Here is a 23,218-nt window from a genome sequence, read left to right as displayed (position 1 = left end):
GATGGCCAGTCCTTTAGTATTACTGTTTCCAGTCCAGAGCTTCAAGTCTATCCCAAACTGCTGGAAAACAAGCCAGAGTTAAGGCAGAAGGGAGTAGTAGGTGCTTGGGTGGCTGAAGAGGGGTGTACAGGCTCCTCCGTCCACTGCTGTGTTCAGCATACTGCTGCAGAGAGGCACCCTGGGCTCACAGACCTGCAGAGTTGTGGGAAGAGAATTCATCTGCACAGAATTTTAACTAGAAAAGGATTTTTCTTTACAATTGCTAAAGAGTATATTTTGAATGTTATTTTCATTTTCAAGTTCAGTTACTACAGCTGAGATAAGTTTAATAACATGCTGCCACACTCAGATTTCTTTCAGGTTTTATCAAGAGAGCGAAGATAGTAAGAGACCTGATTGGCAGCATTGCTATGTAATTTTGTTAGATGACATGAAGTCAAGAATGATCTTTAGTATTCACTTTTTCTTGTTGCTCTGCTTCTTTATATAGACCCTGTGAGACATAAGCTAAATTGGCTTTAAGATAAACAATTGGAAAACAGCTGTAAGCTACTTGTCTGAAAAGATGAAAGGAAACATGATTTTGACAAATTCTGAAATATTCAAACACTGGTGCAAATGATGAATCTTGGGAAGTAAAATTCGGGAAATTTGTATTAGCTCATATATCCATGGTAGGTGCCCACTAGGCAGCACCTCAGCCTCATAAAATATTTTGTGATTTACCATTTTACACATCTGTTTGGCTGAGTGATGGTGGCACACACCTTTAATCCCAGCTCTCAGGAGGCAGAGTCAAGCGGATCTCTGTGAATTTGAGGCCAGTCTGGTCTACAAAGCAAGTTCCAGGACAGCCATAGCTATTACACAGAGAAACCCTATCTTGAGAAACAAAGAAACAAAAATATGATTTATTTTTACATTTGCATATTTTATGTGTGCATGTGCACATGTGGAGGTCAGAGGACAACCTAAAGAATTCAGTTCTGCCCTTCATGTGGGTTCTGGGAATTGAAACTCAGGGTTTCTCTTGGAAGCAAACTCCTTCCCCACTCTGCTACCTCGATGGCCTTAGTAATCTTTAGAAAGGATGCTTTAGAAAGGATGGAGTCATCTGAAGTTGAGATGTTACTAAGCTTTCTCACTTCCTACATCAGGGACCTCCTCTCCCTCCCTCAGACATTTCCCAACTTTTAAAATCTTTATCCATGTTTAATTTTGACTTACAGTCTCAGGCTTATTATGTCTTTAACTTCTGATATCTTTCTTCCATCCCTCTACTGCTAGGATTGCAGGGATGTGTGGAGTAGGGATTGAACCAGGGCCTTGTGCATGCTAGGTGAGCACTGTACCAACTGAGCTACATCTTACATCAATTCTTCAGCTTTTAACTAGTTTCTTTTTTTTTAAATTAAATACATTTAAAAATCGCATGTGTGTGTTTGCTTGCACTTGTGTGCATGTGCACCTTTGGCATATCATATGTTCACTATGGCATATGTATGGGGGTCAGAGGACAATTTGTAGGAGTTGGTTCCTTCTTGCTTAAACTCATGCATCAGGCATGGTGCTAAGCACACCTCCTGGGCCCTTAACTAGTCTTTTGTTTGTTTTTCCTCACTGTGTAGCTCTGGCTGCCTGGAGCTTGCTTTCTGTAGACCTAACTGTCTTTGAACTCACAGAGCTCTTTCTGTCTCTGCCTCCAGAGTGGTGGAATTATCAGAATGCACCACCACACTCAGCTATAGTGTTACTTTAAAAAATAAAAGTGGAAGTCTTTCTGGACCAAAGGGATAGCTAAATAAATGTATGTATTTATTTGATAGAATATTACTTCTTCATTAATTTGATAAGTAAAAATATTAACATGGACAGTGTTGAATTTGCTAAGAGGGAAAAGTGCAACATTAACTGCCATGTTTATTGGGCTGTTCCGTGTAAAATATGTAGATAGTAACAGCAGTTGGGTGAAAGCATGAGCAGTAAGTGAACACTGTTTAACTGATGAGATCATGGCAAGCCTGTATGTAGCATTTTACTAGTGTTATAATGTTAATTGTGTGATGAACAATAATACAGTGAGAGGGTACAGTCAGCACAACCAAAATAAACCGTCCTGTACAGGCCCAGCTTCTACTCAGTACAGCTAGCCCTTCTTATAACGGGATACCGGTTTGGAAATTGTTTACACCCAAGTTCAGTTCCTAAGGTATTCTCTTGTAGCAGATCATGTTCATGCAAAGTAATACAGATTTTTGTGGCACTTGTAATTGTATTAATCTACAAAGTCTTGTGAATAGTTTAGGTTGGATAATTGGATCTTAGTTAATCTTTTTTTTTTTAAATTTTTTATTGAGAAAAAGAGAAAAAGAAAAATTTCTGCCTCCTCCTGTAACGGCGTAAATGAATGCAGACAGAGTGTAAAAATATATATATATAGCTTTAATGTAGAAATAGACTTACAGAACCACCGTTCCCGCGGAGACCAGGAAAGCAGAAGCGAGCAGCTCGGAGCTTGCTCGCCAAATTTATAGGCAGACATTAGCCCGAGGCGAACACGCCCCTTAAGGGGCGGGACTTATCCCTACATCCTCCCAGCCTTCCATTTCCTTCCCCCTCCTCCCACCCTTCTCCCCCTCCCCCCACTCCTTTCCCCCTCCCTCTCCAGTCCAAAGAGCAGTCAGGGTTCCCTGCCCTGTGGAAAGTCCAAGGTCCTCCCCGCTCCGTCCCTGTCTAGGAAGGAGAACATCCAAATTGGCTAGGCTCCCACAAAGCCAGAACATGAAGTAGGATCAAAACCCCATGCCATTGTCTTTGGTTTCTCATCAGCCCTCATTGTTCGCCATGTTCAGAGAGTCCGGTTTTATCCCATGCTTTTTCAGTCACAGTCCAGCTGGCCTTGGTGAGCTCCCAATAGATCCAGCCCCACTGTCTCAGTGGGTGGATGCACCCCTCGTGGTCCTGACTTCCTTGCTCATGTTCTCTCTCCTTCTGCTCCTCATTGGGACCTTGGGAGCTCAGTCCGGTGCTCCAGTGTGGGTCTCTGTCTCTATCTCCATCCATCACCAGATGAAGGTTCTAAGGTGATATGCAAGATAGGATCTTAGTTAATCTTACTAATTTTGATGAAGGCTCATTTTTTCCTTTGTTTAGAGAATTTCACTGTGTAGATCAGGCTGGCCTCAGAGGTCTTCCTGTTTCTGCCTCTGCTGGGATTAAAGGTGCATGCTATTACAGCTGCCCAATAAAGAACTAATTTTTAATGCTTTTTTTAAAAAAAATGACTTACATGTTTTACTGTTTATGCAGATGAGTCTTTTGCTTTCATGTATCTCTGCATCATGTACATACATACCTAATGCTTGAGAAGGTCAGAAGAAGGTGTTAGATTCCCCTGGAGCTGGAGTTACAGACAGTTATTAGCCATCTTGTGGGTGCTGGGAAGTGAACCCAGGTCTTCTGCAAGAGCAATAGGTGTTCTTAATTGCTGAACCATCTCTCTAGCCTCTAAAGGCTATTTCTTTCCCTCCCTCCCTCCCTCCCCCCTTCCCCTCCCTCCCTCCCCCTTCCCCTCCCTCCCTCCCCCCTTCCCCTCCCTCCCTCTTTCCCTTCTTTTCTTTCTTTCTTTTTTATTTTTTTAAGACACGGTTTCTCTGTGTAGCCCTGACTGTCCTGGAACTCTGTTACCCGGCTGGCCTTGAATTCACAGAGATCCACTGCCTCTGTCTCCCAAGTGCTGGGATTAAAGGTGTGCACCACTGCCTGGCTTTAAAAGACAAATGCCTTAAAAAATATTTATTTATTTATTTATTTGTTATTATACAATATTCTGTGTGTATGCCTGCAGGCCAGAAGAAGGCACCAGACCCCATTACAGATGGTTGTGAGCCACCATGTGGTTGCTGGGAATTGAACTCAGGACCTTTGGAAGAGCAGGCAATGCTCTTAACCTCTGAGCCATCTCTCCAGCCCAAAAGATTAATTTTTAATTGCATAGAAATATTCAATATTGAGATTTCTCTCTCCTCCCTTTCTTCCTTGTCTCCTTTTGCTTCTCTCATTCTCCCTCTCTTTAACCTCAAACTGACTATGTAGGTGAAGATAACCTTGAACTCCTGATCCTCCTGCTTCCCTTCCCATCTCCTTAGTGCTAGGGTTAGAGGTACATGCTCCCCGTTATGTGCAGTGCTGAGCATTGAACTTAATGTATGCTAGCCAAGCACTCTAATTAATTGAGTTACACCCCAGCCTGGATTTTGCAGTTTCTCTTAAACAGTTTAATGGCACAGGATCTGGCCAGCTAATAAATCTCCAGTTTTAAAAGCCCTCATTTAACTTGATATACTAAATGACATTTTTGAGAAAGAACTTAATTTAAAAAATATTGTTGTGCATAGAGAGTGTATGTGCACCTATGTGGTGTAGCACACATGAGGCCATAGGGAAACTTCTTTGAGTTGGTTCTCTCTTTCTACTAAGGGGTCCAAGGACTGATCTCAGGTCATCGGAATTACATAGCAAGCACTTTTCTCCAACATGGTCTGTATTTCCTTGGCTGGAACCAAGCAGCTTCGGTTATCCTCCTGCCTCAGCCTCTTTCTTAACTGGGGCTGTAGGAGTGCACCACCATTCTCTATTAGAGTCTTTTAAAAAATGTCAACTACTTGTTTTCCTTCTGTTTAACTGATAGTTAATTATCTCACCTATGTGTGAGTGGTATTTTGAGGCATGTATATAGTGATCAGGGTAACTGGCATATCATGTGAAACATTTGTCTTGTCTGGGTGTGGGTGTGTTCAAGATCTCTTTCCTTGTGGTCTTGAAGTACACAATTCAGGACTGATGTAGTTCTGCTGGCCACAGAAGCTGACATTCTTACCAGCTGTGCACTGGACAGCTTTAGAGGGTGTTTTCTCTGTTTGGATGCTGGAAGTTGTAGTAGGGTCGGTACATCTGTTCTTTGTCGTGCTCCTTCTTGTCCTTGCATGCATGTCTTAGAAAGACATGCTTTGTTCTTCTGTTTGGAGTGAGTCTTAGGATGTCTTACCTTTGTGAGGAAGGAAATTGGGTCTGAGTGCCCTGTGGCGGCTAATGATGTGTTTCTTCCTTGGCAGTACTGGGGGAAGGACTGGCCAAAGGAGAGGGTGCCTTCCGGGCAGTGCTGTGCTGCATGCAGCTGAAAGGGAAGCTCCAGCTTGTGTCCTCCATCCTTGCCAAGTCACTGTCAGGAGAGTCTCTGGTACGTTGATGAGCGCGGGTTTGAATGCTTGCTAGTGTTGGGTCATGTTTGACTCCTCAGTATAGTATGAGGAACATAGTGTATGTTTAGTGTAGTTTTGTCAGATGTCAAAGTTCATGACAATCCCAAAATGCTCAGTTTTTAAAAATGACCTGATACTCAATCATTGGACCCTTGCCATTTCTGATATGTATATAAAAAGCACAGGTACTTTTAATGGGTTCTAAATTATATGAAAACCAGAATACTTTAACAGTTAAAATCGGCCAGGCAGTGGTGGAGCACACCCTTAATCCCAGCACTTGAGAAGCAGAGGCAGGCAGATGTCTGAGTTCTAGGCCAGCCACAGTACTGTGAGACCATGTCTCAAAAAATCAAAATTAAAAAAACAAAACAAAATTAGAATTAAAAAGTTTTTTTTTTGAAGGTCAACGTACATACTAATGGGTTTCATACCAGATGGGTATGTGTAAGTTAATATCCTTATTTACTTTATGGAAACTATCTAGTTTTATTTAGACTCGAATTTAAGTTTTTTTTTAAATTATAACTTTTGTTGATTCTTTGCATTTAGAAGGTAAGTTTTTAAATACATAAATTTTCTAGTTTTTTGTTATAATGGAAGGGCTACTTTTTGTAACTTCATAGAGTTGATAATTTATAGGAATTTGAAAGAAAGAACTTTTTCAAGTTCCTTGGTATTTTTCAGGCATCAAAATGAAAACAGAGAAAGAAGAAATCCTATAATTACCAGGCACTGTGACCTTGACAGTTGTGCTTCAGGTTGATAGGGATTTTGAAAATCAAGAGCACAGATGGTGAAAATACAGAAATTAGAAAAATATTTATTCTTTTGTGAAATATAGTATTACTGCTCCACTACAGGGTAATTTAGTCAGTTTATAAGGAATTACTGTGCAGTGAATGACTTCCTTTATTTGGCGATGTCTATGATTTCACCAATCACAAATGTGAACCCAGCAAAATGGTGCTGCTGTTTAGATCCCAATCCTGTCAGGATGTATTTATTTCTTCTTTTGAGGCGGGACCTGGGCCTTGAGACAAACTTCTGCCTTACTCTTCCTAGTGCTGGGATTATGGTTTCTGGTCACCACTCCTAGCAAGAGAAAAATGCTTTTGAGACATGGTCTCTCTGCATGTGTAGCTCGGGCTGGCCTCAGGCCTGGGATTTTCCCTGATCTTTCAAGTACAGCAGTTACGGGTGCCTACCCTTAAAAGGTCTTTTTCTATAATTATTTTACTTTGCATTTGTTGGGGTCTTTTAATTTAAAGCAAGTGAAAAGTAATTTGTTTCTAATTTTCAAATTTTCTGAAATTTGACTTTCAAAAATTACCAAATGCATGAGCCATCTTTAGGCACTGTTTTGACTCCCTGGTTTCTGTGATGCTGGATAACCGCTGAGTTCAGCATTTCATAGATACAGGCAAGCCTGTTAGCACCAAGGGAGAGGGGAGGAATGGTTTTAGGTTTGCTTTTCTCATGTTTTGTTCTCACTGATATTTGCAAGCATTTTATAGAGTTGAAAAAGATTAGTTTTTGAAACAGAGTCTCATTATGTATCTTTGGCTGGCCTGAACTCAGCCTGGCCTCAAACTCATAGAGATCTGCCTGCCCCTGTCCCCCGAGTTCTGCGGTTATTTTACAGTTGTGCATCAGGTGAGAGCATGCATGTTGTGTGTGTTCTTAGCAGGAGCAGCAGCTGGAGTCTTTCTTCCCATTAGGCCTCTTTCCTTTCCCCAGCTGCGTGCAGCTTCTTATGGCAGAGTAGCAGTGTGAAGAAGGAAAGGGAATGAGCGGTATTGAGCACAGACAAGTCGAGCTATACACTGATGATTTTCTGTCTTCGTCTCACCCTTCCAGAATGGGATGGTAACAAAAGATTTGACAAGACTGAAGACGCTTCTCATGGAGACAGAGGTGAGTCCATTGCCGGGACCCCTCACTTATACCCAGTGAGGTCAGTGAGCATTCTGTGTTAGCATTTGGAATATTGTGGTGGTGTCAGTCAAGATACAAGGTGACAACGGGACCTTCTGTGAAACGGGATTGAGTCCCACCCTCAGATGTCAGAACATGGCCTCTCATGTCTCCTCTGCATTCTGGATCTTCTGTTCTGACTATAATTCTTCTTCTTCCTCTCCTCCTCCTCCCTCCTCCTCCTCCCTCCTCCTCCTTCTCCTCCTCCTCTTCGTTTTTGTATATATATATGTGTGTGTATGGTTGTTGTGTATGTGTATTCACTCATTTGTGGGCTACACATGGATGCATGTGGAGGCCTAAGGTTGATGTAAGATGCCTTCCTCAATTATTGCCTATTTGTTGAGGCTGGGTCTCTCACACATACAAACTCTCCAGCTGTCTCGTGTCCCTTGTGTCTGCCTCCTGAGTGCTGGGATTGTTGGTATCACCATTTCTCTGGCTTTTACGATGGTTGTGGGAATCTGAACTCTTCACATTTGCAACACAAGCTTTTCATACACGAGTCATCTCTCTGGCTCCCATCCCTGTTGTTCTTATTTGTTATCTCTGGCCTCCAAATGTTTCCATTTGGTACTTGGTTAATTAAAATTGTTTTTTTCAAAAAATATTTATGTGCATTGGTGTTTTATCTGCATGTATGTCTTTGTGAAAGTGTCCGATCTTTTTTGTTTGTGTGTTTCTTTGTTTTTTGTTTTTCGAGACAGGGTTTCTCTGTAGCTTTGGAGCCTGTTCTGGAACTAGCTCTTGTAGACCAGGCTGGCCTGGAACTCACAGAGATCTGCCTGCCTCTGCCTCCCGAGTGCTGGGATTAAAGGTGTGCACCACCACCGCCTGGCTTGAGAGTGTCCGATCTTGGAGCTGCAGACAGTTGTTAAATGCCATGTGGGTGCTGGGAATTGAACCCAGGTCCTCTGTAAGAGTAATCAGTGCTCTTAACTGTTGAGCCATCTCTTCAGCTCCCAGGAAATTTTACGTTTTGATTATTCTTTCAGTTATAAAGCACAACATCATGGAGTTTTAAGTGATCTTTGGGGAAACATGGGATGCTTGTAGTATAAGTAATTCGTCCTGGATTACTTGTTTTTATATATTTTTATTCAATCCATTTTCACCAAAAACTGGGTTTTCTTTTAAAAAAGCACTCCTTAGTAGCTTGATAATGACAGTAACTTCTTGTTGAAACTATGGTGATTTTAATCTGCAAAGTTCAATTTGTTGGTCACATGGCAATGATGGCAATGATGGTGTTGTTTCAGATATATCCAGTCAGCATTGCCACCATCCTTTCTGTGGTGTAAGACATTCCAAGTTTCATCTTAACATTAAGTTTCTTCCTTTTGAGTGTTAAAGGTGTACCCAGAAAGTGTGCCTAGCAGGAAACATGGTGGGCCACTCGGAGAAGCACCCAGGGCAGGCTTTGGTTAGTTAGTGCAATGGTAAACACTAACAGGAAGAGTAGGGGTTAATATTGCAGGGGAACCTTGGAGGCAGGAGTGTTAGAGCCTGGACAGACCGGTGAGTGTTAGAGCCTGGACAGACCGGTGAATGTCCAGAGGGGATTTGATGAGTGGTATTGGCAAATAGTCAGCTGGTTCAGGGAGAAAATAAGACAAGTGACAGGACAGTAGCAGTTGGGAGGACATTCAGGCAGACAGGAGAAGTGGTCTAGACTTGCTCAGGACAGCAGAGTTCAGGATGACTTTTAAGATTCCAGTCTGAGGCCGGCAAGTGGCTGCTACCCCCTGAAGTCAATTCCTGGGGCCCATGTAGTGGAGGGAGAGATTGACTCTTGCAAATTTTGCTCATGCATATCCATACACTTACATGCATACAAAATGAAGAAAATGTAATAAAAAATGTCTAAAACCAGAAAGATTTCAGTGTGTGGCTGTCTTTAGGAGAAGACACCTTTTCCTTGAGACACGTTCTACAGAGGCTTAGATTTGGAATAAAGCTGATGAATTTGGTTTTGCACATACTGTGTTTGAAGTGTTCACCATGTGAGAGCTACTCTGGCGGGGGCTGGTGGGAAAGCACAAGGCGGCTGTATGCAGTCTTCATAGTGACGCAGCAGTGATGGTGCTGCACTAAAGCTGCCTGCTCAGTGGGTTCAGAACGTAGACTTTTCTTCAGGTCGCAAGGTGCTTTTCCACTGCAGGGAGAGTATCTGGCAAGTCCTTTATTTTCATGCTTTTATAGTGAAACAGAACAAGCACAAGATGTTACTTGCCACAAAATGTTATGGAAAACTTCCAAATAGATTTTCTTTATTATTATTATTTTTTCACATGTTTATAGAATTTTTCCCAAAACAATTTTATTTCGTAAAGTAAAAGTCAATTATATGCATTTTATAAAATTAGCAGAGATCAAATGGGGTGACAGGGCTTGATGCAATACACAGTTTTTATCTCCAGAGTGGTTTCTATTAGAATTCTCTAGTTGGACTTGGTGGATTATTATTTTTTTACAATTGTTTTTATTGAGCTATATATTTTTCTTCACTCCCCTTCCTTATACCTAATTCTCCCCTCCCCTTCTACCTCTTCTATGGTCCCCATGCTCCCAACTTACTCAGGAGATCTTGTCTTTTTCTACTTCCCATGAGGATTGGATCCCTGTCTTTCTTAGGGTCCTCTTTGTTTGTTGTCTAGGATTGTGAATTGTAGCTGTTTTTTTTTCTAGATCCATTCATTTGCCCACAAATTTTAAGATGTCTTTTTTTTTTTTTTGTGCGATGAATAGTACTCCATTGTGTAAATGTTCCACATTTTCTTTATCTGTTCTTCGGTTAAGGGGCATTTAGGTTGCTTCTAGGTTCTGACTATTACAAATAATGCTACCATGAACATAGTTGAGCACATGTCCTTGAGGTACGATTGAGCATCCTTTGGATATATACCCAAAAGTGATATTGCTGGGTCTTGAGGAAGGTTGTTTCCTAATTTTCTGAGAAATTGCCACACTGACATCCAAAGGGGCTGTACTAGCTTGCACTCCCACCAGCAATGCAGAAGTGTTTTCTTTACCGCACATCCTCCCCAGCATAAGTTGTCATCAGTGTTTTTGATCTTGGCCATTCTTACAAGATGGAATCTCAGAGTTGTTTTGATTTGCATTTCTCTGATGGCTAAGGATGTTCAGCATTTCTTTAAGTGTCTTTCAGCCATTTAGATTCCTCTGTTGAGAGTTCTGTGTTTATGTTTGTGCCCCATAGACAAAGAACTCAAGAAATTGGTTGTCAAAAGAACAAATAATCTTAATAATATTTAAATATTTGCTTTATTTTTATTTATGTGTATGGGTGTTTTGCCTGCATGTATGTGTCTACACCAGAAGAGAGCATTAGGTCTCCTGGATTGTGAGCTGCCATGTGGGTCCTGGAAGTCTCCTCCTGGTCCTCTGTAAGAGCAGCAAGTTCTTTTTACGGCTGAACCATGTCTCCAGTCCTTTCTTCTTTTATTTTCAACATTGAAAACGCCCAAATTTAAATCAGCATCACTCAGTATTTCTTATTTCTCTTACACCTCTTTCATTTGAAAATTGCAGACAGCTACAAGTAGTGTTCTCTCTGGATGTCATGTGGAAGACTTAGATGAAGGTAAGTGCTAAATTTGTCATGGCTTCTGGTAACTCTTACTGTGGCCCTTGCCTTTTAATCGAAGAAGTATTTGTGGGAGGAAAATTTCTGAGGATAGTCTTTATAGTTGGAGATGAAGGAAAGGATGTAAATATTTAAAAGCAGGTAGAGACGAAAACATTTCTCTTTGGAACCTTTTCATAGGTTGCAGCTGAGGCTGGCCTTGATCTTCTGATGCTCCTGCCTTGACTTCTGAGCGTTTTCCTGCAGCTGTGCATTGTTATGCCTCCTTACGCAGCTTGCCCTGCAGTGCCTGTTCCAGGCCAAGTGGCTTTCATAAAATACACACTGACTTCTCAGGGTTCATCTTCATCTCTGTAGTCAGTGTGAAAATGAATATTTATTGAGGTTTAGTAGTTTCCTCAAGTCACCCAGCTAGTAATGCATGAAGCACAACTTTTAAGCCTGGCAGAATAGCCTTCTTGTCCCCTGAGGGGAGGTTGGGGGACAGAACTTGTAAGACTAGAAAACGGCTGCTTAGCCTCTCTCCTGAGCCTATTTTCCTTGGCTTATTTGGAACTTTCTCTAAATCAATCAAAGTCATTTGTATTCAGAAATGTGTGCACTTAGCTTCTATATTTGCTTAACTGAGCTTCATTTCTGTTATACAATGTTCTGCAGTGATATGCCCCAAGCAGGTCTAAGGGCTTCTCCCTCAGTGTGCAGTGGTAGGGTTTGTCCACAAGAATTTCCTGGACAGTCAGTTTTCATTCCTGAAGGAGTTTCTAATAGAAATGCAGTAAGCCTCTCCCCTGGGTTCTCAGAGAAGAGGTTACCCTGGGAGGAAGGCCACCCCCATCAGATGAGAGCCAGTGCCACCAACTTGATTTAGCTGCTGTTTAGTGGCCTCTACAACATGCTATTTCAGAGCCAATTGACTAGGCTAGTTGATTGGTAGGGGCACCTTTGTCATGTCTGTTTTATATCATGTGGGATGATACATGTGGAGGGATGTGATTCTTGGACATTAAGATATTGGAATGACGAGGTAGTCTCACATGACACGATTATGTCCTGATTACTCCCTAGGGTCTTGTAACGGTTGGCATTTTCGGCCGCCACCCAGGGGAATCACAAGCAGCGAGGAATATACTTTGTGTAAAAGGTAATGTAAAAAATATTTTAGAAACAAATTACATGTCTCTTTTGAAAAGAGAGATAATTTTCCTTCACTTTTTGAAGGTAGTAATTTAAATTCAAAGAGGATAATATGTGAAGAAAGAAAAAGCATAGTGATTAAGGGAAATGGTTTGTTTCCCGTTTGAAACAGAGGCTGCACAGGTCAACATCAAATCCATGAGATTTTAATATTAAACCACAATTGTGTGAATACCGCTTGTTTAGACTTTGTTCAGAAAGCTTTCATGCTGGCTGAACTTAATTGCAGGCTGTTGTTAGTGTGGTATTTATTCAGATGTGGTAAATGGAGTTGAAATTAGTTCCTATAAACTGGAAGAGAGCACAGTATCAGTCATACTCAATTATTTTCATAATTTTCTGAAAAAAGAGTCATGTAATTCTTATATATGGAATTTATGGGTACTTTGTATATGCACGACTTTCAGAATTAATGATGTAACTCATTACTAATAGTTATTGGTAAAAATGTAGAAAGTAAACTAAAGTCCCATTTTAAAGGCGAGCTCTTCAGTTCCTTTCATAGGAATGTGTGGCTGGTAGGGCTTTGCATAGACCTTGCTGCCCTAGACTGACTGACATTGAGAGGGGTCTGATATGTGCTGTAATGAGACACAGTCAAGATGAGGGCTCAATTGTGTTGTGGAAGTAAAAGGGCTGAACTAGTAAACACTGCAAGTCCTTGTGGTACCAAGTTAGTGGGGTGACAACATGAGCTTTTGAAAAAGAACCCCGCGAATTAGATTCTAGATAAGAATAGAACCCCATTTTTTGTAGTTTTTGGTTTTGTTTCTATTTTTTTTAAGACATCTTTTTTTTTAGTTTTAATTTATTTTTATTTCATTTTACATTCCATCCAGTTTCTACCCTACCCCTGGGGAGTTTTTTTTTAAAATTTATTGTTATGTGTATGAGTCTTTTGTCTGCATATATGTCTATGTACCATGTATGTACCTGTTTCCTACAGAGGCCTGAAGACAGTGTTGGATTCTCCCCTTGGACAGGAGTTACAGACAGTTGTGAGCTGCCATGTGGGGGCTGGGAATTGAGACTGGGTCTTCTGGAAGAGCAGCCAGCACTCTTAACTAAGTAGTGAAATAGCTTAGGAGCACACAGAAAGACAGATTTTGCAGCATGAAAACACACTCTATGTGTACAAGGCAAGCACAAGTTCTGCACTTATTTTCTGCAGCACATGAGGATTTAATCATCATCATCATCAGCAGCAGCAGCAGCAGCATTCTAGGTTCATTCAGCCTCACTTCAGATGGTTTGGAGGCACCAGTGAGATGAGCCATGCAGGGCTTATGCTGTGCTCCATTCATTTCTGTCTCTAGAGTGTGTTTTCCAGCTTAAAGTTGTCCATGCATAGCCTCTGTATTGTGTTTGTTTTGTTAAATGTACTTTTTTTTCCTCAGAGGATTGTTTTCATCAATTTTTGAATGTTTTTACTGATATAAGATCAGACTTTACATAGTTTTGCAGGGCATTTTAAAGTATTTTTTTAAAAATATTTATTATGTATACAATATTCTGTCTGTGTGTATGCCTGCAGGCCAGAAGAGGGCACCAGACCCCAATACAGATGGTTGTGAGCCACCATGGGGTTGCTGGGAATTGAACTCAGGACCTTTGAAAGAGCAGGCAGTGCTCTTAACCTCTGAGCCATCTCTCCAGCCCATTTTAAAGTATTTTTAAAAAATTAATGATCAGTGGTCTGGAGAGATGGCTCAGAGGTTAAGAGCACTGGCTGCTCTTCCAGAGGTCCTGAGTTCAATTCCCAGCAACCATATGGTGGCTCACACCCATCTGAAATGATATCTGGGGCCCTCTCTTCTGGTGTGCAGGCATACACGCAGGCTGAACACTGTATACATAATAAATAAATAAATAAATAAATAAACAAACAAATAAATAAATACATCTTTTTAAAAAAATTAATGAGCCAGCCAGTGGTGGTGTATGCCTTCAATCTTGGGAAGCAGAGACAGGTGGATTTCTGTTCAAGGCCAGCCTGGTCTATAGATTGAGTTACAGGACAGGTAACAACGACATGCAAAGAAACATGGTCTCAAAAAAACCAAAACCAACCAAATAAACAAACAAAAAAGATTGCCGTGTTCTTGAGCACTAAGTCAGGGCATATTGGTGACTGTCGTGAATATTCATCTGCCACCCTCTTCTCCCTTCATTGGACTTAACAGTGATAAATTTGGCCTCTCAAAAGATCTTTTTCTTGATAACGAGGAGGCAGAGGGCAAATGGTAGAAGTTATCCTTAAATGGTTGAACAATCTGGGCAGTGTTGGCTTATACTTTTAATACAACACTTGGGAGGCAGAGGCAGGTGGATCTCTAAGTTTGAAGGCAGCCTGAGATCAGAAAAAAGTGAGTTTCAGTGTAGCTAGGGCTATGCAGTGAAACCCTCTCTTGAAAGACCCTCCCCCTCAAAAAAAAAGGTTGAATGTAGGGCTGGAGAGATGGCTCAGAGGGTAAGAGCACTGACTGCTCTTCCAGAGGTCCTGAGTTCAATTCCCAGCAACCACATGGTGGCTCACAACCATCTGTAATGAGACCTGGTGTCTTCCTTACCAGCAGTACATTGTATGCTTAATAAATAAATAAATCTTAAAAAAAAAAAAAAAAAAAAAAAAAAAAAAAAAGGTTGAATGTATATAAAACAGTCTTTCTCATTCCTCTTAGGTTTTTAGAGCAAGGAATTTGTAGGTATGGTGCACAGTGTACTTCAGCACATTCCCAGGAAGAATTAGCAGAGTGGCAGAAAAGATACGCCTCACGGTTAATAAAATTGAAGCAGCAAAATGAGAATAAACAGCTATCAGGCAGCTACATGGAAACCTTGATTGAAAAGTGGATGAGCTCACTGTCTCCTGAGAAAGTGGTAAGAACTAACAACCCCTGTTGCTCTTGCTCTGAGCAGTGTTCTGGTTTAATCTTTGCTTTCTCATGTGCTCAATTGTAGCTTATTTCTTCAGTTTACTAAGAACATGGATGTTTGTTCGTTTGTTTTATTTATTTATTTTTGAAACAGGGTTTCTCTGTGTAGCCCTGGCTGTCCTGGAACTTGCTTTGTAGACCAGGCTGGCCTTGAACTCACAGAGATCTACCCGCCTCTGTCTCCCAGTGTTGAGATTAAAGGTATATGCCTCACCACCATCTGGCTGAGAACATGTTCTTAATAAAGTGGTGTTTTTAGTAACAAAAGATGGCTTGTTTGTTAAGATGAACATTTGTCTGGAGGTATGCAGCTCCTACAGCAATGACCTTCATTAGGAAGGTTTTGATTCTCAGGTTTTGGTTGTTAATTTCCTTCTGTCTGCATTGCATGTCACTCTTGTAAGAATGGCTGGAAAGCAGTGTGTGGAATCCCTTGGTCATCGGCCAGCAAGCGCTGTGTCTGTGCTCATGGCTGACACTTGTGTTTCTGCCCTCAGACTATAATGAAATCACTCTTTGCTTCCAGCTCAGCGAGTGCATAGAGGGAGTTGAGGTGGAGCATAGCCCTGACCTGTCGGTCACCGTCAACACCAAAAAATCCCACCAGACATGGACCTTTGCTCTGACCTGTAAGGTATGAACCCCATGCTAATTAGAGATGATATCAGGCTTGTTCTGTCTCTCGAAGCTTATTGAATTTTAAATGTCTATTAAGAGAGTGTTAAAAATGTTTTACTCGGAGTACATTTTATTATGCCAAAGTGAGTTTCTGTATATCAGTCATTAAATGTCCTTTTTTCTACTTTGAAATAAGATTCATTTATCTGTGTAGGACACCTTATTATTTACTTGGTAAAGAAGTCTGACATATATTACCTTCTTAACTTGGAACATAGGATGGGGTTCATGGCTTAAAATTAAATATTTGATAATTGAATTATTTAATCTGGGAGTTCTAAGATTTTTTTTCAATGAAAACCTATTTTTCTATTTTATTTGATGAAGTCACAAGTTCTGTAATAATGTGTATTTTTTTTTATTTTTGCGTTTTCTGGGCTTTGCCCATGCTAGGCATGTGTTCTACCACTGAGCTATATCCCCAGTCCTAGAGAGGGGTTTTCAATATGAGACATTTCTGCATTGCTTCTCATCTTAAATTATGATGGTCACAGTTTAAGACTGGAGTAGAGTTAACCATTTCAGTGAATATATTTGGTGGAGAAGTTTTGTGTTCTTTTTAGTGGTATTTCTTCTTGGCACCATCTGCATCTTGAGATGGAATGTTTAGCTTCAGCCCTGAACCCAATCCAGTGCTCTCAGAGGTAACCGTCCTCCTTCGAAGGCTTCCTATGTGAGGCTCTGTAAGCACAGTTAGAGGTTTACTCAAGATGGCAAATTTTGCCACTGGGAAAGATGAACGTATACAGAAGGTCCAGGGAGGCTGATGACGTAGTATACGTATATTATTTTAGAAACTTTGCTTTAACCATTCTGTTTTGTCTTTGTTTTTCTTTTTCTGCTTAAATAGCTTGTGAGCACAGTTTGTTGGACAACATAGTACCTTAGAAACATGGGGAATAGCAGATCCTTCCGGGAATATTTTCATTGAAGAGCCCAGTTACAACTGAATTTTTACCCCCTTGTACTCAATGAATTATTTTAACTTCCTTGTAGCCTGCAAGAATGCTGTATCGGGTAGCATTGCTTTATGATGCTCATCGTCCTCATTTTAGTATCATTGCCATATCTGCCGGAGATAGTACTACCCAGGTATCACAAGAAGTCCCCGAAAACTGTCAAGAATGGATAGGAGGAAAGATGGCCCAAAATGGATTAGATCATTACGTGTATAAAGTCGGGATAGCATTTAACACAGAAATATTTGGAACTTTTCGCCAAACCATAGTTTTCGACTTTGGATTGGAGCCAGTACTCATGCAAAGAGTAATGATTGATGCAGCTTCTACAGAAGGTAATATTTAGACTTTTTTCCCCCATACAATGTATTAAAAGGCAAGATTAAAAGATTTGTATTGACCCCTAAATATTCCACAAATAGGGAAGGAATAAAAAGCAAAAATTCCCATGTTAATTGACTTACTCACTGTGTAATGACCATAAAATGGGTCAGGTTGTGCTTTGGATCTCTTCATGCAGTTATCAGGCAAATCTTACTTTAAAGTCCCCTAAAATTGCCTCACACGAGTAGGTTATTTTGGTCTAGCAATTTCATGTTTAAAGTAAGATGGTTTTTAGCACAGTCAGACCTTTTAGTATTTGTTTGACTAGAATGTTTTTCTAAGGGTAATGACGTATATACCTACAGTGTATTTCCATTTCCTGACTGTTCAGTTAGCTTTGCTGATGTTACTAAATTATCTCTGAAGGAAAGCCCTCAATATCAGTATTAATTAAGTCAGTGTGTGCCTTCACTATTTTTAAGGAGGGCAGGGTATCTCAGCAGGATCTGTTCGGTGCCTTGGGAAGGGTCCCTGGTTTCAGCACAGGAGCACCTGCATACTTGTGCTGTGGCTGATTTGCTTTGTATATTGCTGGTGGTGCCTGTACCTAAATTTGATGCCTATTTCTAACAGGACAGGGAAAGGGCATGCTAACCCACTCTTCTGTGGCTCTTGGTTGGATTATAGGTGCTTTAATTTATTAAACAAATGATAAAGGATTTCATTAATGACACTGTGTAGTATGTGTATGACATGGTACTGTGCCGACTGGAAGTAATTATAATGTGGAGGATGCTCACTCATTAGAACCTGGAACATTTTTTTTTTTTTTTCATGAGCAGATGCTAGGATACTATGATTTGTACGTGGTAACCAGGTAGTAGAACTGTTCTTTTTCTTTTTTTCCCCTATAAGTTGAGGTTAATGAATCCATCCATCCATCCATCCATCCATCCATCCATCCATTTTTCTGGGACTGTGACTCACGAAGTAGCCCAGGCTAACCTTGAATTCACAAGTCTGCTGCCTCAGCCTCCCCAGTGTTGGAATTACAAGTGTGTGTGGCCGTGACTGGCCTTCATTGTAACATTTGTGCCAAGCTTTTGTCACTAGGCAATGTCTTCTTTGTGTTTGCTATTACAGCCCAGGTTTCATTTTATCTCATTTTCTGCCTTGTTTGGTCTCATTTACACTTTATTTGGTTGTATGTAATTTTGTCATTTTCTCAATAGGAACAAAAATACGTTAATTTCCATTGCCAAAGATAGATATGCCAGTAGATTAAATACAAATAAAAGCAGAGGGTATAATAAATCTTCTTATGAAGGACTGCATGGTAAAAATTATAGGTGTTGTGAGGACTTGGTCATGGGCAGAATTCTAGGAATGGACCTGACTGCATTCACAGAACTTCAGAACTGTACTGTTTCAAGTTAGGGGAGGTTGGAATTGAGGAAAGAGAAGAAAACGAACTCCTCCTTGGCATGTTGTTTTTAGAGTAGTGCTTTTATAGTCATGGCTTGTTTTCCCAGAAATGTTAAGAATCCACACTAGTGGGTGTTAAATGTCTACAATAAAAAGTTAAGGGAAGCGGGTGGTGGTACATGTCTTTAATCCCAGGCAAAGGTAGGTGGATCTCTGAATTTAAGGCCAGTCTGGTCTACAGTGTGAATTCCCTTGTCCCTGTGTCTATACTGTGTAGAGGTCTTATTATCTCCGAGCTTGATGAGAAAACTTTTAAGAGAATGGAGCTGGTGTACCTTCCTTAGATGAGTGTGAGGACTAGACATAAGTGTGGCATGTTTAGCTCATAGTAGGCATTTAAAGGAATTATTTTCAGGCTGGTGAGATGACTCAGTGGATGAAGGCACTTGTTACCAAGCAGGTTGCTTTATTGATTGCTTAGTCTGATTTCTTATAGAAAGAGGTAGCACTACCAGTCCCAGGGTAGCACCACCCACAGTGAGCTGGGCCCTTCCACACCAATATCTAATTAAGAAAATGCACTACAGACTTACCTACAGGTCACTCAATGGAGGCAGTTTCTCACTGATAATCCTCCTTCCCAAATGACTCTGGCTTGCATCATGTTGGCATAAACTAGCCAGTACACTGGTAACAAGTTTATCCCTAAATAATACTGGACAATAGTCTTCTTCCATGAGTTATACACTTGACTTTACTGGGCCATCTCCACTGACATCCCCAGCAGCCCCTATGGTTAAGAATGCTGCCCACTCTCTCTTGCAGTTCTAGTGCCTCACCCACTAAAGGCTGTTTGTGCCCTTCAGACTAACTGCCTTCGTGTGACTCAGGGAGATTCATAGTCCAGTTGTATGACAAATAGTATTTTCCTAGCTCATTCTTAATTATTGGACTAAAAAATCCTTTCTTCCTTAATTAATTTAGCTTTTGAGTTGAATTGAAAACACAACTCCATAGGTTTCTCTAAAAAATTATTTGTTTATATTTTATGTGTGAGTGCTCTGCATGTCTGCCTGTATGCCAGAAGAGGGCATCAGATACTATTACAGATGGTTGTGAGTCACCACGTGAGTGCTGGGAATTGAACTCAGGACCTCAGGAAGAACAGTCAGTTCTCTTAACCCTTGAGCCATCTCTCCAGCTTGATTTATTTTCTTTTTTTTCCACATTATTATTATCTGCAGTGTCCATTTATGGGTCATGAGGGAATGTCTTTCTTCTTGTAGTTATATGGTAACCTCCTAACTGTTGAGGAAGAATGTTACTTCAACTGTGTTTTTCTTTTCTTTCCTTTTCTTTTGCTTTCTTGATTATTGAGGCTTAGAAAAATAAGCTATTTACTAAAATTGTCTTTGGGTAAGCTTGAAGTTATAACTCAAAATGTGTGATAAAAGGCACTTGCAAGGGAGGGAAGTTAGCAAGCTTTCCTTGCTGCTATATACGTGGCTTCCACTGATGGGAGAGTTTGGAGATGCTGATTTGGAATTGTGGTTGGATGTCTGGAAGCAGCATATCTATGATTTATTTAGTCTTAGGTTTGAATCTGGAAGCATGCTATTCATTTCTCTGCCGTGAGTCTAGCAAGACATGATAACATCACCACAAAGTTTAGTCTACCTTAAAAATGATTTCCCATTGCCAAAGTTGATGGCAAACTAAGGACACTTATCTTCAATCCATGAATATTGTGTGATCAGCAAAGCATTAGAAAAAGAGGGTTTTAAAGTTTGTCTTCAAAGGTCAGTGTAGTGAATGACAGCACATGGAGAAGCTGCCCTCTCCTTTCACTGCTTCAGTCTGGTTATGTGGGGGATTCCTCCACCTCAATGAGACAGGGTTTTTCAGTCTACCCCTGGCTGTCCTGGATCTCAGTCTGTAGAACAGGTTGGCCTCGAACTCAGATCACCTGCCTCTGCCTCCTGAGTGCTGGGATTTTAAAGGTGTGTGCACTGCCGCCTGGCATTGGTTATGTGGGGCTTCCCCCCCACCCCCAGACAGGGTTTCTCTGTGAATCTCTGGTTGTCCTGGAACTCACTCAGTAAGTAGATCAGACTGGCCTTGAACTCACAGAGATTTGCTAGCTTCCATCTCCCTGAGTGCTGGGATCAAAGGCGTGCACCACCACTGCCTGGCAAGTTTGTTTGTGTGTGTGTGTGTGTGTGTGTGTGTGTGTGTGTGTATATTTCAGCTTTTATTAGGTTCTTAAAGCGGGAGAAAATAGAGGCCAATGGTTGGCACAGCCAAAAAGGCTTCACGTTGCCTCTGGGTAGCAGTATGGGAGAGGAGTGTAGTCAGAGGGAAGCAGGAGTGCTAGTTGGAGTTGTGTGTGCTTGGGTTTTATTTAATGTGAATAGCCAAAACTTTGATCTTCTAAGGAAAAGTGTGGTGTCTAACTTTGAAATTAGGAAACATTTTATCTTGCTTTTAGATAAATAGAATTGCTTTTAATAAATGACATTTATTGAATCCTGTGGGCCACCTCTGCTTTGTTTTCCTCTCAGCATCTTCTCGTATAGTCTCCAGGCCCCATTAAAGACACTGTTTAAATTGATAGCATTTTATATTTCACAGCAAAGCTCTCCTTTGGATACTGTATTATATGGGAAGTAGCTTTGTGACTGGAATGTGAGCAGGCTCTTGATCTTAAACACCAGAGAGCCTAAGGATAGTGGGAAGTATTTCTTGTGTCAGACTAGCTATTCTAGTTGAGTTGGCTATTTTGTAAAAGGATTTATTTATTTTATTCTTTTACAATTACATGTAGGTGTGCATGTCTGCATATGGGTATGCACGGATGAGTGGAGGTGCCCTCAGAGGACAGAGCCGTTGATCCATGGAGCTGGGGTTATAGATAGTGAGCTGCCTGATGTGGGTGCTGGGAGCTGAAATCTGGTCCTCTGGAAGAGCAGCAGTGCTCTTAACTCCCGAGCCGTCTCTGTAGCCCAGAGTTGGCTAGTTTGGGGAGTGGCAGCCCTTCTGTGGTGGTAATTACATCCTGTTAGATTTTTGCGATGCTGAGGATCCATTTCAGTATCGCACGCATGTTAAGCAAGTGCCCTTTAGGTATAGTCCAGTTTGATTTTCCATGGATTTCTCTTAAATTTATTTACAGTTTCTGCCTACTTGCCACACCTCAGGGTAGTGCCTTCTATATTGGTGTCAGGTTTGCTTGGAGATTTTTATTACAAGAGTTGGTTAATGAATAGTCTTAATAAGCACTGTTAAACTCTCCTGTTGATTTGTGACTATTGTCCAAGTTTGTTCATTTTTGTCTTTCCGGTGTGTGATTCATTTTAGGCTGGTACAGGTTGAGGGGACACATATACTGTGGCTGAAGAGCTGCGCAGCAGTCCTGAGCATTACTCAGTCTGGTTTTGATGATCGCAGATGCAGGAGCTACAGCTGGGGATGACAGTGACCACACTTGTTAGGTGCTGGTGTGTCCAGCATCTCATAGGGCACCCTACCTTCTTCTCCATAAATGGAGAGTCTCTAGAAGTAATGACCTTTAAGCACTGTAAATTAGTGAGTCATTACACAGCTAACAGTTTCTTTTTCAGATAAGAGGAATGAGCAAGGTGTGGTGGCTCACACCTGTAATCCTAGCAATCGAGAGACTGAAGCAGGGGAATGACTGCGGTTTCCAGCTATAGAGTATTGTAGAGGAAGACTTTCTCTGCACAACATAAAATCACTCCCCACCCCCAAGAGGGAAACAAATAAACAAAAAACACAAGGAAAGAATGAAGAACAGAGAGGCAGAAGTCTGACTCGGGCTCCCAAGAGAAGTAGTTCTGTAAAGCTTCCCAGGAGCCACCAGCCAGTCACAAGCATGACCTTTTGAGGCTGGCACACCAGGATGTTTTCAGGTGCCTCCTCTCTGCTGCTGCAGCTTTCCCTCCTACATAGTCATTAACAAGACATTGGGTATGGTGGCTCATTATCTAATCCTAGTGCTTGGGGAGCAGCCACGAGTTCTAGGTTAGCCTGGCCTACTAAGTGAGATCCTGTCCCACACCTCCAAGTGAAATGGGATAAAAATTAACATTGTTTGAAAATTTTGTAATGCTACTTGCTCAAGACACTAAGAAATTCCTAAAACCAAAGTGTAAATGATGGCACTATCTATATAAAATGTCAAAAAAATACTGCCGCTTATGCTGATTCCCAAAGTTTAAATACATCTAGGCAGAAGTAGAGAAGTTGATTTCTGTAGATTTTAATATGTTTTCCATAGCATTCTCAGGATACCATTTTTGGTCTGTTTTTCCCAAGCACCTTAAGGAACATCGAAACAGCCAGTGACCTTTAAATGACACAAGAATGTATGGTTTAAAGTATAGTCTAAAGCACTTAAATAAAATCTGTAATGTAATTATGAAATGTAAATTTCCCACCTTACAATAGCAGTTAGACATCCTTCTATATTCTCATTCTCTCTCTCTCTCTTTGATTTTTCAAGACAGGGTTTCCCTGTGTTTCTGACTGTCCTGGAACTCACTCTGTAGGTCAGTCTGGCCTCAAACTCACAGAGATTTGCCTGCCTTTCTATCTGCTCAATGCTGAGATAAAAAACATAGGCTACCAATGATCCAGTGCAGAGTAATTTTTATTTAAAATGACTTATATATGTGTGTGTATGTATGTATTTGTGTTTGTTAGTATGTCATGTGTGTTTGTACCCATCGGTGTCAGAAGAGGGTGTCAGCTGTCATGGAGCTGGTTGTGAGCCATCTGTCATGTGTGCTGGAATTCAGACTCTTGTCCTGGAAAGTGTTTTTAATTGCTGAGCCATCT

At 41.0% G+C, this 23,218-nt stretch overlaps 1 protein-coding gene across 5 annotated transcripts in view; it reads left to right on the top strand.

Moving 5' to 3' along the window:
- Helz (helicase with zinc finger) overlaps nucleotides 1-23,218 on the top strand; it is a 145,750-nt gene that overhangs the window by 36,754 nt on the left and 85,778 nt on the right. For all 5 annotated transcript variants that reach the window (XM_041635671.1, XM_041635670.1, XM_041635667.1 and 2 more), the window contains 7 exons: nucleotides 5,115-5,239; nucleotides 7,122-7,178; nucleotides 10,791-10,842; nucleotides 11,911-11,986; nucleotides 14,721-14,919; nucleotides 15,502-15,609; nucleotides 16,650-16,947. In XM_041635671.1, coding sequence (XP_041491605.1) covers nucleotides 5,115-5,239; nucleotides 7,122-7,178; nucleotides 10,791-10,842; nucleotides 11,911-11,986; nucleotides 14,721-14,919; nucleotides 15,502-15,609; nucleotides 16,650-16,947 — 915 coding nt within the window. The remainder of the gene's footprint in view (nucleotides 1-5,114; nucleotides 5,240-7,121; nucleotides 7,179-10,790; nucleotides 10,843-11,910; nucleotides 11,987-14,720; nucleotides 14,920-15,501; nucleotides 15,610-16,649; nucleotides 16,948-23,218) is intronic.

The sequence above is a fragment of the Microtus oregoni genome, unplaced genomic scaffold (genome assembly GCF_018167655.1).
Source record: "Microtus oregoni isolate MIOR12 unplaced genomic scaffold, Mior012 000048F_ref0000485, whole genome shotgun sequence".
Classification (NCBI taxonomy): domain Eukaryota; kingdom Metazoa; phylum Chordata; class Mammalia; order Rodentia; family Cricetidae; genus Microtus; species Microtus oregoni.
Note: the sequence above shows the minus strand (reverse complement) of the source record. Positions and strands in the feature narration are given on the sequence as shown.